This window comes from Equus przewalskii, chromosome 6, assembly GCF_037783145.1.
Source record: "Equus przewalskii isolate Varuska chromosome 6, EquPr2, whole genome shotgun sequence".
Lineage (NCBI taxonomy): Eukaryota > Metazoa > Chordata > Mammalia > Perissodactyla > Equidae > Equus > Equus przewalskii.
Genome location: NC_091836.1, coordinates 26,212,457 through 26,227,650, shown reverse-complemented (window position 1 = coordinate 26,227,650; position 15,194 = coordinate 26,212,457). Strand labels below are relative to the sequence as shown.

At 54.3% G+C, this 15,194-nt stretch overlaps 1 protein-coding gene across 5 annotated transcripts in view; it reads left to right on the top strand.

The window, feature by feature from the left end:
• Positions 1-684: 684 nt before the first annotated feature.
• Positions 685-15,194, top strand: part of DSCAML1 (DS cell adhesion molecule like 1) — a 339,404-nt gene continuing 324,894 nt past the window's right edge. The window contains exon 1 of one of the 5 annotated variants that reach the window (XM_070623205.1): positions 685-889. In XM_070623205.1, coding sequence (XP_070479306.1) covers positions 844-889 — 46 coding nt within the window. In that variant the 5' untranslated portion in view covers positions 685-843. The remainder of the gene's footprint in view (positions 890-15,194) is intronic. The other 4 variants (XM_008516706.2, XM_070623206.1, XM_070623208.1 and 1 more) reach the window with 4 other exon arrangements.

The following is a 15,194-nucleotide window of genomic DNA, read 5'->3' as shown; positions in this document are numbered from 1 at the left end:
GAAACTGATTTCTGCTTGGTGAGAAAGCTGTGGAGGAGGGTAGATGAAGATAAAGGAGGAAGATGCAGAAGGCACTGCAGATGTTAAAATATTTGTTGCAAATAATGTCTAAATGGTCACAATGCGCCAAGTGCTGAGGAAAATCCCCATAGGGTGCTGGGGGAGGCTGGACCCGTCTGGGGCTCCCGGGGGAGGGGGTGGGAGAGGGGGTGGCACACAAGTGACCAGCGGCTGGAAGGGCATGTGGCTTTGCGCTTTGAGGTGGGGAGTAGCCCAGAGCGGCACCAAAGGATCTTAGTGTGGATTTTACTCAGAGCATCGATGCTCCCCCATCCAAGCGGGTAAACTGAGTCTGAAAGAGTCAGGAAGCATTGGCTCCAGGTGACCGGGCCAGGAGACACGGGGCGTCCTTGGCCCGAGGACGGCGGGCTCTTGGCACACGTATGACACATGCCTGTATGAGACCACAGGCTCCGAGCCTGTGGGTGGCAGGGACCCTCGCCTCTCAGACGGCGAACCCAGGTCAGGGCCGTGCGGTCCGGGTCCCCGCCCCTGTGCCTGGGCTAGTGGGGCTGGGGGCCTTCCGGGCTCGGGCCTCGCGCGGCGCTCACCACCCGGGGTGCCGCGGGGGGGCGGGGAGAGCGGCCGCCTAGCCCAGCCCCGCGGATGACAGGAGCCAGGGAGCCGAGGAGGGAGGAGCCGCCGCCGCCGAGCGCTGGGCTGAGGAGCAGAGAGAGCGGGGCGCGGAGTGCGGGCGGCTGCGAGCGCGCTGAGCGGGGGAGAGGCGCTGCCGCACGGCCGGCCACAGGACCACCTCCCCGGAGAATAGGGCCTCTTTATGGCATGTGGCTGGTAACTTTCCTCCTGCTCCTGGACTCTTTACACAAAGGTGAGACCCGTGCCGGCGGCAGGGCGGCGGAGGCGGTGGGGCCCGGGTGCGCGCGACTGGCGGCGAGGCGGGGTGCCCGGCGGGCTCCAGGTGTCCAGGGGACCGACCCTGGTGCATGGCCCCGGGTGGGGCGCAGCGGGGGCGGGACAAGCACCGGGAGAGGGGCCAGGTGAGAGTCCGCCCTGGACCGCTCTACCAGCCACCGGCGCCTGGCGTTTTGGGGCGCGCCCGTAGGGTGGTGGTGAATGAGCCCCTCATCTCCCCGCTCCTTGCTGGGCAGCAGTTCTGCCCCGGACCCCTCCCCCAGCCCCTTCCCAGCTTCCTGCGTCTTGGTGGCGCTGGGACCCCGGGGTGCCCTCCGAGTAGAGGGGTCTTCGGGCCGTGACTGTTCACCTGGGAGTCCTCGCTTAATCGGGCCTCGGACTCCGCGGCTTACTCCTCCTCTGCCACCGTGCGCCCCTCCGCCGCCCCAGACCCCCTGCACCGCACCGCATGGCGCTTATCCGTGCCTTGGCTGGATCCAGAGCGGGGATAGCTGGGGGTCCCGAGTGCTGGGGTCCCTCGAATAGCAAGTTTGTTCTCCAAACCCAGAGGTCGCCTTCCCCCAGCCCCACCTCACCCTCCTGCCCGGGGCACTAGCCCCGGCTTCGCTGCGCCGCCTTGGCCACCTCGGGCAGTGCGCCCCAAGGTGCGAGATTCTCCGCTTCGGCGCCTGGTCAGCCGGACATGGGGATAAGTCTTAGGTTTGGGGTCGGGGCGGGGGGGCGTGTCGCTTTCCCCAGAGAGAAGGCGTTGCTAGGGGTGGGTCCAGGTGTCCGGCATGTCCAGACCTGCTGCTGGGGCGCTGCGCACCTGATCCGAGGTAGCCGCGACTGGGGGTTGGAAGGGGGCAGTCATTTCCGGCCAGAGTCACCTGGGCAGCGAGTCGGGACCAGGCAGTCCCTGGCTGTCGGGCTTCCAGGCTATCGCAGAGGACGTGCCCCCGGGCGCGCAGATGGCGGGAGATGAGGCTGCCGAACTCCGCGCCCTTGCGCGGCGGAGCACACACGCTCGTACCAGCTCAGCTTTACCTGTTCAGCCCTCTAACTTTTCTCCTTCTCGTCCTAAGGGTGGCTTCTCCCCCCTTAGCCCAGGCGGTTGCCCTGGCCGAGCTGCAACTCTTGACCCCTAGGCGATGGGGGAAGGGCAGTCCAGCAGAGGGTTGGCGCTCCAGGAGGGGTCTAGTCTTTCCTTGCCGATGTCCCCGGGTCTGGAGTCTGCAACCAGCCCGAGGTGACCGACCGCAGTGTCTCCTGGCTTGGGGAGGGAGGGTGACCCTTATTTATTTGTAAATACCGCCCTGTCAAAGGCAGGCTGAAGGCCAAGATGCTGCTGGGGTTTGCCTAGAGAAGGGGTGCAGGGCGAGGGGTGGCCCCTGAATCGTGGACAAAGTAGTTGAGTTTCTCAGACCCAGTGGGGTCCACTGGGTGACACACCACGGCTGGTCTAGCTGGGCTGGTTAACCCCTTGTGCCCCGTACAGCACCCTCTCGTCCCACTTTAGCTGAGCAAGAAGCCTGTCTCCCGTTCAAGCCCCCCGCCCCCCACCCCCAGTCTCCCCCTCCCCAGGCTCTTCCTGCCTCCCTCCGCCCCCGCAGGCTGGCTCGGCTCGCAGCTTTAATTACATTAATATTAAAAATACATAAGGTGAGGAGCGGCAGCTTTCTTCCTCGCTAGTTCTCTCTCCAGCCCCTAGCCCTTTTCCATTTTGTCAGGCGAGAATGCACGGGCCAGAGCTGCTGCCACACTCTTGCCCAGCTTTGTCCTCAACCCCTCCTCCCCGCCCCCCCTCCCCCATCTGGAGACCTCTTCCAGAGCAGCCCAGCCCCAGGAGTGGAGGTCCCTTAGCAATACCTGAAGGATGCTCCCCTCCCCCTTCCAGAAGCTGGGCATTAATAAATGAAGCCCAAGCTATGTGATAGGGAGGGAGCAGATGGGGGTGGCGGTGTAGAAAGGCAGAGAAAGGCTCAGAAGGCGATGGGACAGCCTGAGGGCCAAAGCCCTTTCCAACTTGAGAAGGAAGTTGCCACTGGCCCTGGGCCTTTGGGTAGACCGGAGGTGCCAGGTGAGGTGGCCCCTCAGTGGCCTTTTGGTCTGCAGAGCCCGGGCACCCCTGCCATTCAGATGCTCCAGCATCTGTGTTGGGCTCCAGGGCGACTCGCCAGACAGGCCTTTCTTTTCCTTCGTGCCTTAATTGGGTCTTAGGTGCCAGGCTGATCCCTGGGGCCTGTTCTGCTTGGGGTGGCATGGGGGCGGGGGTGCTGGAGGCGGCTGTGGGAGATGTGATGCGGCGAGAGCAGGGAAGATGGGGTTTGGTGTATTTTTCTCGTTGCCAGTCACCCCCGCGGCACCAAGGAAAATGTAAATGTGAATGTTCGAGCCTGTTACAGAAAACAATATCCTCTTGCAATAATTTGTACGTCCATCTGTGAGGAGCGGGAGGAGGCAGAGAGAGAGAGGAGAAGAAAACAAGATGAGATGGAGCGTCCTCTGGATGGAATTAAGCAGTTATTGAATGTGTTTTAAGCTTCTGTTATTTCCATTCCTCTCCAAATGCCTTTTTTTGACGAAGCCTGAGCTCAGACCGATTCCCCAGAACTGAACTGGGAAGGTGTTTTAATAATCGGTTATCGAGTCTCCAGTAACTGCCTTATTATTGCCAAAACAAATCTAGGTTTGGGCAGCCAGATGAACCCCAGCGAGGCTCTCCCCGTTGTTGTATCCAGCGTGCCAGCATCTGTGTTGCCTGCATTTGCATTTTTACTGTGTAGAAGAACAAGCTTCCCCAGCACTAAAATTCCTGTTTTTCTAAAAGCCAAAATAATGGGTTGGATTGATTTTTTTCATTTCCCACCCAAACCTCTTGGATGGGGACTCCTGGTTCTTCTCTTGAGAAGACCAAATTAAAAGCCTTCGTCATGCCATTAAGAAAAGCTCTAACACTCTGTTCGGTGTCTAATTAAACTGGGGTGGGGGGAGCACTGTTTTTAAAACCTTGAAATGGCAAATGCAACTTCGGGGAAGCGGGTGAAGGACGGTGAGCATCGGGGAGGGGGTACGTAGGCAGAGAGACCTTGGCTGCCAGAATAACTCGGGGGAGCATGGAATTGCCATGATGCCCGGCAAACCGTTCAGATGCTTCACGTTTCTGGGCACCAAAGTCATCTGTCTGTAATGTATTTCTGCAGCAGAATGGGGAGCTCAATTAGAAACGAAAAGCAAGTAAACAGTTGACCCAAAGGCAGCGCTTGAGTTGAACAGATCCCAGGAGACTGGTTGGAGAGGCTTATTTTTCTTAGATTGAGGAATGGGGAGGAGGTGGGCAGGCAAACAGAGGGTTTGGCTCAGGGATGCTTGGCTAAAGAAGCAAGCCCCCAAAAAGGCAGGTTGGGGGACCCCAGACACAGGGTGGGGTTCTACCCTGAGCACCTCATGGGCTGTTGGCCTTTGACAGAGGGATGCAGACCTCAAACCTCACATACCTTCTCCGTGTCTTCAGAAATTCCATCCCTGCCACTTGCTTGGTCCCCTGCCCGGCCTGGTGAAGGATGATTTTGTTTGTGGATGAGTTGAAGGAAGGGTGGGTGGCTGTTAAGAGAGCTTTTTCTTGGGGGTGCAGATACCAGGCTGGGAGATTCTTCCCTCCCACGTGCTCTGGAGGAGGTGTTTTTTGGGGACATTTGAAGCAGTCAAGAGGAAGAGCCCCCAGCTCCCACAGTGCTTTCTCAGCCCCTAGCCCAGTAGAGTCTAGCTGGCACCCAGGTGCCTGAATGGGTGAGCCACAGGCAGCAGAGATGGCCGGATGCCAGGAACCCAAGGGCAGGCCCTGGATTTACATATAATTTGCATATACATTTGCATGCTCACCTAGGCAGGCCGAGAGCCTCACCCTCTGTAAGTAGCATCTTGATCTTGGCCTCAGTAGCAAGCAGGCAGTGGCTTTTTCCTTGCATGAAATAGGGGTGGGGCAGGAGTGGGGAGAAGGGCTGGGGTTTTTTGTGGTGCTTCTCTCTTGCCTCTGAGTTTTAGGACTATGGGGGCTCAGCACTGAGTTCTTCATCTGGCAAGGCTGGTGGCAATTGGGGTGGGGTGGGAGGATGGGTGACACCCTAAGGCAGACCAAACGTGGCATGTGGGTTGTCCCTCCTGTGCTGCAGGAAGAAGAGGGTACATCAGCTCTGGGAACCCAGGGCCAACATTAGCCTCTGGTGAGTGTACCCTCCGAATGGAGGGAGGTAGTGCTTAGGCTGTGGTCAGTAGGTGGAGAAGTAGCAGCGCATGGGATGAGGATATGAAGGGAGGCAAGACGCTGTCTCACCCTCCTGGTTTGTCAGCATCCAGCTTGGTTGGGGTTGCGGCCTCTGAGCGATTAGGGGAAGAGCCCCTAGACTTCTTATTCTACCCCTGTTCAGGCGGCTTCCGTCCTGTGCGGCGGTTCCAGTGGGGGCAGTGGGAAGGCAGGCACTGGTCATAGAGGGAAGGGTGTGTAACGAGTTGGGAGTAATGCTTGAGGAGCAAACAGTTCGGGGCAGCTGGAGGGCCCCTTCCTGGGGAGCCAGCTGGGGTGCCTGCAGTGGGAATGTGGCTCTGGGAATGGTTTTGTATGCATTTCCGGGGCCCTGAGCAAATCCCGCCCTGGCAGGTGCAGCTCCAAGGCTTCCCGGAGTGTTTTTCTGCACATCTAATGATCTGGGAGGGCCCTGGTCCACCCAGAGCCCACAGAGGTTTCCAAAGGGTAAGGTGTGGGGCCCCAAGTTGTGGGTGGAGCCTCAGGGATGGCTGTAGGTAGAGGTGGGAGGGCCCATGGGCAGAACTTCAAGGCCCCTCCCCCCATTCTTTCAACCAGAGCATTTTATATATTGGTGTTATGACGAAAAATAAAAAAGATTGCAACTCTCTGGTGTGGTGGAAATTTGGGGTCAAGGCAAACCCCTCATTCAGATCCTGGTTCTGCACTTACTCGATACGTGAATTTAGGAGTCTCGTCACTTTGAGCCCCACTTTCTCAGCTATGAAATGGGATTAAAGGAGATAATGCATATAAAGTAGCCAAAACAGAATTGGTGCTCAATAAACGTTAGACCTCTGCTGTTTTCTGCACTGTTTCCATCCTCCTCCCTCTGCCCCCACCCCAGGATGGACCATCAGGTCCTGGTCTGAGCAGTTCTATTACTGAGCTGTTGTTTTGGCCAAGCCCACTGGCCTAGACTTTGTAATAATAAGCAAGAGTTAGTGGTGGCTAAGGCAGGGGACGTCACTGCTTCCTTCTATCACCTAGCCTGCAGACTTGCCCTCAGTGAGACAGCTGAGGCCATGCAGGCACCTTTGGGACCCAGCACACCCCGCTTTCCCCAGCCACAGCTAGTGGCAGCAGTGGAAAAGGCCAGGGCAGAGGTTGGCTCCAGACTTGAATTTGATGGTGAGGCAAAGGCCAGTCTCCTACCTGCCACAGGTGCGCTGGGGTTGGTTGGTAAATCTGTACCATGGTTGGACAGAGTCAGGCCTATCCTGGACTTCATGCCATAAAGCCTATGTAAATGGGCCGCGCAGGGCAAGCCCGCAGACCTTGTGGCTGGCTGGATTTCTGTGTCTCTCCCTGCTGGGATGAGCGTCGCTGTTTTTCAGGTAGTTTTATGTAGAGAGAACACCCTCAACAGCCTGTGACCTTGGGGGTCCCTGGGCCACTCTGCCCTCCAGGACCCAGGTAGCCAGAGGGAAGCAGCATATGACCCAGAGGTCAAGTGCTGTCCACAGCAGGTTGTGGCCTGTGGGTTCCACGAGAGTGGGGGAGGCTGTGGGCACAACAGCCTGTGTGCCCTGTTTAACAGATGTTCACCCAGCGCTGCTTTAACGTGAACAGTATTAGCCTTGGGTACCACCCCTGCCATCCAGCTGCTACTCTCCTCATCCTTCCCTTCAGCCACCCCCTGCCCCACCTCCCTGCGTCCTTGCTCTTCATGATGCTTGTTGACAGTTTCCAAGGGCACCATCTTCATTAAGAACAGTTATTCAAATGCTAGTTACATATCCATTAAACTGGTGGGGGGGAGAGTGTGTGTGAGAAAGAGCATTGTCCATGGACCTAGAAAACAAAACCCAGCCTGTCTAATTTAGGCAAGGTACCTAATAGGTCATGTACCTCTGTTTCCTAATCTGTAAAATGGGCAAAATAAGCCCTGTCCTGACTGTCCCACAGGCCGGTTGTAATTGCATGTGTGCAGGAAGGATGAGGGGCACGTAATTGTACATCACGTGACAATGCTTTATAAACCGAACAGGGTAACATATAAACACACACATGTGAGAACCACAGCAAACCGGTTTTAGCCTTAGAAATGCTCTGCTGAAACGTGAGGTATAATTACTGTCATTTCATCATACAGGAACAACGAAGGTCTCACAGCTGTGTGTGGCTGTCTCCCCCTCCCTGGGCCCCCCACATATGGAGAATTTTCCTAGCCTTTGCTTTTTCATCAACGTGAGGAACAGCTGAAGAGGCACAGCCAGGCTGGCAGCAGTCTTCTTGGAGCAGACTTGGCAGATCCCCCTGTGGCCCCAGTGCCCGGTGGGAGTGGGAAGAACCATCTTTGCTCCCTCCCCAGGTCCTTAGATGTAAGTTTACTCTATTGTCCTCTGGACACACTTCTCCGAGGGTGATTCTCCCTGCTGGGAACCCACAGTCTGTGTGGGCAGAGCAGTAGGCACCTTGTGTGACCTCATTTGAGGTGACAGCAATTACTGGAATCCAGACCCTGAGGACCCTGTAGAATCAAGGTCACGGACGCCTCGCTTCTAAGGTGGTCTCCCAGAGCCTTGAGGCTCTGGGAGGCTGGGGTACCTGCTCTGGGGGTGACTGACGAGGGTAGAAGTCTGCCAGGTTGGAAGGCACCTTTAAGGACATGGAGTCCATCCCCTGCTCTGCCCGATCCCCTCGGCAGCCTCACACCAGCAGCTGTTCTTCCTCTGCCCCAGCACTGCTGGCCCCAGGAGCGCCTGCCTTTCAAGGCAGCCCGTTCCTAGTCACACGGCTCTCACTCTTACAGAGCTCATCCTTAGAATCCCCCAAGCCTTGTTATGGTCTTGTACCTTCTGCTCAAAGGTCCTGGTTCCACCTGTTAGGCCACCAATCCAGGTGAAGCCCTCTTCCTCTTGACAACCACTCAACCATGTGTAGACAGGTGTCCTGCCCATCTGAGCCTCTCCCCTAGCATCCAGCATCCCTGGTTCTGCTAGCATCTCCTCATATGATGTCATTCCATTTCTCCTTGATGTTCCTCCATTCTCGGGTTGCTGGCTTCTGAGAGCAGAGCGGCCAGAATTAATAGAGCAGGGGAGACCGGAGTCCAGTCCCAGCCAGGACACTGGCTAGCTGTGTACCTGGCGTGAAGGACTCTCTAGGCCTCACTCTCCCCATCTGTAAATGGAGGAGATTGGGACAAAATAATCTCTTAAAGCCCTCAAGTGTTAACAATCTAAATCTAGGATTCTCTGGGGACAACTGTGCTGTCTGAGCCGACTCCCTAGAAAGACGTTTCTGGCCGTAAGGGGCCTTCCCCTGACAAGCCCTGTCTAGAAGGGGCTGGAAGATTAAAGAGTCTGTTTGACTGTCAGCTGTTGCTCATAACTTCTCCTGGAGCTGATGGTGAGGGGCCTTGTAGGTTGAAGGATGACTGATCTTTACTGGATCTCATAGTTTTCTGGTTGCTGGCTACGGGAACTATGTTGGTGCTAAGAATCTTAAAGAAAAAGAAAAAGAAAAAACCCGTGTTTCTGATGGACAGAGGTGGAGCACTTGGGCACTGGAGCAGTGCTCCTCACTGGGGTAGGATCGCCTCCCTAGGGGCGTTTGAAAATAGATGGGGGACTTTTGGTTATCTCAATGACTAGGGTAGGGAGCTGCTGGCAGTTAGTTAGGAGGGTGGCGAGGGATGCATTAGGGATGAAATCTTTGATGCCTGGGACAGTCCTAAATAACTCAGAATTGTCATACCCCAAATTGCTCTCCTTCGTCAGAACCCCCCTCATGGTATGCTCGCATCCTGGAGCTGGTCCCAGTCTAGAATGTGGTGCGCCTGTTGAGAAACACAGCCCGGAGCAAGGGAGGCCCGGGTTTGAAAGGCAGTTCTGCCGCCACTAGTTGTGCAACCCTAGGAACTTCCTTGACCCTTCTAAGCTCCTGTTTTCTAATCTGTGAAAGGGGGTCTCGTGCAGTAGCTACATTAGAGGGTTGCTGTCAGGATTAAATGCACTATAACGCAAGAAAGTGGCTTCTCATAATGCCTGGCACAAAATAAATGCAAAAAATGGTGGCCATGATGATGGTGAAGAGAGTGGTAAACATGTGTGCCAGGTTCGGGGCGGGGGGAGCCACAGACAGAAGGTCTGGGACTTGGTCCCGGCTGCTCCATCTTGTCCCAGGGAAAGTATCAACTCTGATGGCCTGTAAATGCTCTGATGCTGTCTGGGGAGACTCGCCCTTCTCCTCCCCAGGGTCTAGATGTGGACTCTCTCCAAGGTGCCAACACACAATAAAGGCGTTTTCTGATGAAGGAGCCAGACTCTGTCTCGCTGGTCCTGACCTGAGTTTTGGATGGATGTGGTGGGTGAGCTGAGGCCCCACTGGTTGATCCTTTCTGGACCTAGTTTTTACAACTGTGGGATGAGAACAATCAGAGTGAAGGCAAATTATATATTTGTATGAAAACCTTTGTGTGGAAATGCAGCGGTGGAATCAATCTTGCAAATTAATCTAAGAAATCTCACCAGGGCACATCTGTGTGAAAAACTCTGTGTAAGGCCTGGGGGCAGCAGCCGTGTGGCTATTGCAAGGCTCTGTTGTTATTGATCACACCACTATTATTTTATTAACTTGATCACCAAATTAAGTTAATTAATAGGGTGCAAAGTCCCTGTCAGCCAAGCCCATGAAAACTGTCTATTGTTGGGAAAGGTGATACTGATGTCTAGTATGACAAATTGACTTTTTTCTAAGGAGTGTTAGTTACTCTGAGTGTAGATGGAGGACCGTCTGCATCAGAAATAGTTTCCTGGCCCTGTGCAGACTTGGTGAATCTGTTATCTAAGGATCTGCATCTTCTACAAGCTCTCCAGGTGATTCTCATCCATAGTAATGTTGAGAACTGCTTTCTTAAGTTATTATTAATATTGTGGGTGAGAGGTATGTATTTGTTGTGGTATATTTATTCCACAAATACTCGCTGCTTGCCTGCTATAATGATAATACTTATAACAACAGTGACAAATACTTAGGTGGTGCCAGGCACTTACATACACCAGAAACTGTCATGGATATTAACTCATCCAACATAACAACCCTTGAGGTAGATATGGTCACTCCCATTTTATAGATGGGGAAACTAAGGCACAGAGGCGTGAGGGAATCTTGCCTGAGGTTACACTGCATGTAAGTGGCAGAGCAGGGAATCGAAGCTGGGGAGCCTCGTACCAGAGTCTGGGCGTCTAACTATTGTGCTGAGTGCCCAGTGCTATGCTAGACTCGGGGGACAGAGTGGTGACCAAGACAGGGAGCTCACAGTCCTGCAGGGGAGCCCTGCCCACTCCTCCTGCCCCCTGCTTCCCCCATCCATGCTTGCTATGCCCAGGCTTACATGCCCCTTGCAGGCTCTTGCTCGTCTCTGGCGGGGGCGGGTGTTGTACCGGCCCCAGCACTGGCAGATGCTCCTGGATGAAAAGTCCAGTGAATGAGACGAGTAAATATTGTAAAGGAAGAGAACAAAATGACTCACTTCTCCCTGTGGAGGTGGTGAGGTATTAATATTTCAGTCCCCCCGGGTTGTCATTTATGATGATTGGAGATGATGACATGGAGATAATTCAGTGTGCACCTGGGAGAAAGCCTCAGCCAGTCAGACACCCCCATCCAACCCAGGCAGGCGGGGTGGGGGCCCATGGGTGGCACATACATGGGTGTCCAGTTTCCTTCGCCAAACTAATCCCGATGGCCAGACGGCGGAGGGTGAGCGAGCGGGTTGATGCGATGGGTACTTAGGTTTCAGCGGTGACCCTGGGGGCAGCCCAAATGCCTGGGGGCGATTTCTGGTTTAAAAATATTGCAGTGCTATTTCTACACTTCTAATCTCCTAGCGATTTGGAGCCTGTTTTATGAAACACGGCATCGGGGTGGAGCTCAATGTTAAACGGCGGAGAAGATTAAACGGGTTTAAGGCTGGGCGTCTGTCACATCACAACCAAACCCATAACTTCCATTTTCTATTAAAAATCCGTTTCCCCCTTTGACCAGAAGGAGCTCTGCTGTTGATCTCAATGCCTCTCTCTTATTTATGAAGTGTTTCCCCCTCCTCTGGTTCTCTCTGTAAATGCGCCTGGTTCTGTCTGCAGAGGGAACAGCGAGCTGGGGGATGGCTGGCACTTAAGGGGAAGGTAGGAGTTTCCTGTCCAAGGACTTGCTTTCCAAATGAGGCCTGGCTTCTAGAGAAGAAGTCAAGGGGAACCCTCCTAAGGCCCCGAACTTTGAACTCTTTAGCATTGTGACGGAAAAAACTGGGCTTGAGAGCCAGACAGACCTGGATCAGATGTTGGCTCCCACTCCTTCTAGCCATAGGATCTTGAAGAATTTCTCGCGATCTGTAAAATGAGACCACAGGACCCACCTTTGTACCTTTGTGTCATGATTAAATGAGAAAATGCCCTTGAAGCACGCAAGCCTCGTGCCCGGCACACAGTAGGCACTCAGTCGATGTTAGTCTCCTTTCTTTTGAGAACTCAGTACCATTAGCCAGGCCAATAAGCTTTCAGGGAATAGGTGTATGGCCAAAGTGAAGTTAGGCAGAGAGCTCCGAGAACTTGGATAACCTCAGCCGCCCCCTCCGTGGACGTGGCTGCACCCTGCACCCTCTTCCAAGCCTGCAGAGCTCCATGGCTTCCAACGCTGAGGGCCAAAGGCGTCAGTCCAGCTGTTTTGGCCTCTTCTGCCCAAGCTCCCCCCAGCGCTGCTGTCTGGAAGGTTTCTGCAGGGTCCCCCAAACGTGCCACACCCATTTCTGCCACTGAGCCATTGTTCCGGCAGCCTCTCTCTGGGAGTGCCTTCCCACCCTACCCCACCCCACCTATTCAGATGGTCGCTCCAGTCTCAGCTCGGCCCCCAGTCCCAAAGCTTTGTCTCCGGCTGCTGAGTAACTTGCCTCCGCCCTCCTGGTGGCTCTCGGCTTGATGAGGACTTTCAGCCCTTCCTCACACTCTGCCCTGGGCTGTGGGTTAATCTTTTCCTGGGCTCTGTCTCCTTGACAAGCTCCTAGAGGGTGGGCCCTCCTCCCTTGTCTTTGATGCCTTCCACAACACCTGGGGTCCCGGGGCGGTGCATGTGGCTGGTGCTCCGTATTTATCCCCTGAATGAATAAAAGTCTCTGAGTCAGGGGCTGGCCCCATGGCGCAGCCGTTAAGTTCACATGTTCTGCTTCCGTGGCCCGGGTTAGCCGGTTCGGACCCCAGGTGCGGTCATGGCACCACTTGGTAAGCCATGCCGTGGTAGGCAAGCTGTGCTGTGGTAGGCATCCTACATATAAAGTGGAGGAAGATGGGCACGGATGTTAGCTCAGGGCTAGTCTTCCTCAGCAAAAAGAGGAGGATTGGCAGCAGATGTTAGCTCAGGGCTAATCTTCCTCAAAAAAAATAAAGGTCTCTGAGTCAGAAAGGACCTGGGAGAGCGGAGTGTTGAGGGGTGCAGGAGTCTGCTGAGAGGATGTAGGTTTGGAGGGGGTTTGAATTCTGCAGTGTGGAGTGTGCCCTTGTCATCCTTTGTGGTAACCTCAGGCACGTGCTGGGACAGGAATAACCATCTTATCCCCACATTCACACATCCTCCTTATGGGGAACCAAGTACTTTCGCATTCCGTTTTACCTGCTTGGCAACCATGGGGGGCAGATAAGATGGTACAATCCTCCCCATTTTGTGAGTGAAGACCGTGAGGCTCAGAAAGGCTAAGCGGCTTGTCTGAGGTCACACAGCAGATCAGGGGTGAGCCCCAGGAGGGAAGGTAGCTCTGTCAGACTGTTCCAGGGCCCTGTCTGTTGTACCGTGCTTCTGTGCTCCTCTCAGAGCTTGCTGAGGCTCTGTCACTGTTCCAAAGATTCAAACAGGAGCCTCACATGGAGGGAAGGCCCCCACCACAGAGGCTGTGCCAGATCCATGAGGTGGGAGTGAGGCCCTCAGGTCCTCGCTGCTTGCCCTTCTATGGCGAGGTGACTGGACGTACCCCGTGCTGCTGCAACACCCACTGCTGTTCGTGCCAGCCTTCCTCTTGGCACGTGGCAGAGATTTGAGATACTTGGTGGTCAGTGCCTCAGTTTCCCCTTTATGGATTTGCTCGCTCCTTTCTTTTGGCAGGTGGGGTGAGGCTAAATTAATGTTTATTTAAGGGCTTCTGCATTCTGGGCTGACAGTGCCTTGCGATGGTAAAATATGAGTCCAACATAAGTGCAAAATGCTATTGTTTTACACCTGAGGGTGATGTTTCATAATGGCAATGCCCTGTCAGAGCTGTAAGCAGAAATGAATGGTTTGTCTACTCCTCCCCAGCTCCCCCAGACTCAGAAGACAGCAGCTTGCGTCCCGGGGTGGGAGAAATATGAGGCTACTCACCTTTTGCTATAAATCTGCTCTTTCATCAGCGCTGACAGGTGGCTGGACAATCCCAATCAATTCATCAATTAAGTCTACCCATTTCTAGTTGCTGAGAGCCTCTTGTCCTTGGCTCTGGCGGGATCGGAGGCCCAGAGCGCAGGAAGACGGTTGTCATTGTGGCTGATGCTCCCGGCCGGGGCCTGGGGAAGGGGCTGTCTCGGGAGGCAGGGAGGGTGTAACGGACTTCCAGCCAGGAGAGAAGGAGACTAGGAATGTGTGTTTGGAGTGGGGTTGGGGTGGAAAAAAGGATGGGGAGGGGTACCCAGCCTGGAAACCCAGATTTTGAGGTTTGATTTGTCTTCAGCATGGTTCCTATGACGGAGCAGTTCCATCCTCGGGCTCCGAAGCAAGGCAAAGTTGGGTTCTATCTCAGCTCCGGCACTGACACTCTGTTACTGTGCGCACGCTAGTTAACTTCTCAGAGTCTTAATTTCCTTATCTGTAAGATGGGAATAATAGCAATAACATCCCCTAGGGAGTCCTGAAGATTAAGTGAGATAATATCTATAATGGGTTTAGCGCGAGCCTGGCCTGTAGTTAACAGTGAAATCCATGGTGGCTGTCATTATCGCTGGTGGTATTATCATTACTGAGGGCTACATCATACCAATCCTTAAATGTTTTCTTCCTCTGTCCCTTGAAGCCGACACTTCCTGAATTCCTCTCTGTCAGGGATCTTTCTCAGCTTCCTAAGTCCATTTGTCAGGCACAGGGTAGAGTCTTTCTGCTCCTTGATGGATTTTGGCTCCCCAAATCCATAAAGCTGCCACCGCAAGGGTGTCTGATTAAGCAGGCTGTCTCAGGAAGCACCCAGAGCCCCAGAGTGATGCCCCTACTCCCACAGGCTGAGCTTTTTTGTCTGAAGTGTTGAGTCCAACAGGGGCCCCTCCCAGGAGGAGTGTGTGTGTGTGTGTGTGTGTGTGTGTGTGTTGTACGCCTACACGTGTGCACGAGCAGGGGTGCATGTGTCTTGAGCCTGTCCGTGGCTCACTGAACATGCAAGTTGGTGGCCGAGTTGTCTTTGAGGCAGGTGAAAGCCCCTGCTTGTTATTGCATTGGTTACAATCATCTAATGGTTAAGAAACCAACTCTGGGCTCGGACTGCCTGCATCTGCATCCCAGAGCCTCACTCACTGGTTGTGTGGTCTTGAGTAAGTTGCTTTGCTTTCTCGGTGCCTTAGTTTGTTCATCTGTAAACTGTGATAATAATAGTGCCAACCTCATGGGGTTGTTGGGAGGATTAAAAGGTCATGTAAGTAAAGTGCTCACAACAGTGCGTGGCGTATAGAAGATGCTTAACCAATATTTGTTGATGACTCTTGGTAAGGAAGTCTTTCAAAAGGTGAGCAGGCTCAGGAAGGGGACCTGGTAAGTGTGAGTCCTAAGAGAAGCCTTCCTAAACCTCAGCTTGCTTTCCTATGAAATGGTATGATTTCAGAATCTTGGAGAATATTCTAGCCACTGCAAGCGGGCCATGCTTTGGGAGCTTCTGAGCATTCCCCATTGGGCAATTTTCCTTTCCACAGAGTGGCTTTTCTCAACCACCAACACTGGGACTGTCACAAGGGGAGACAGTGTGAGGAGG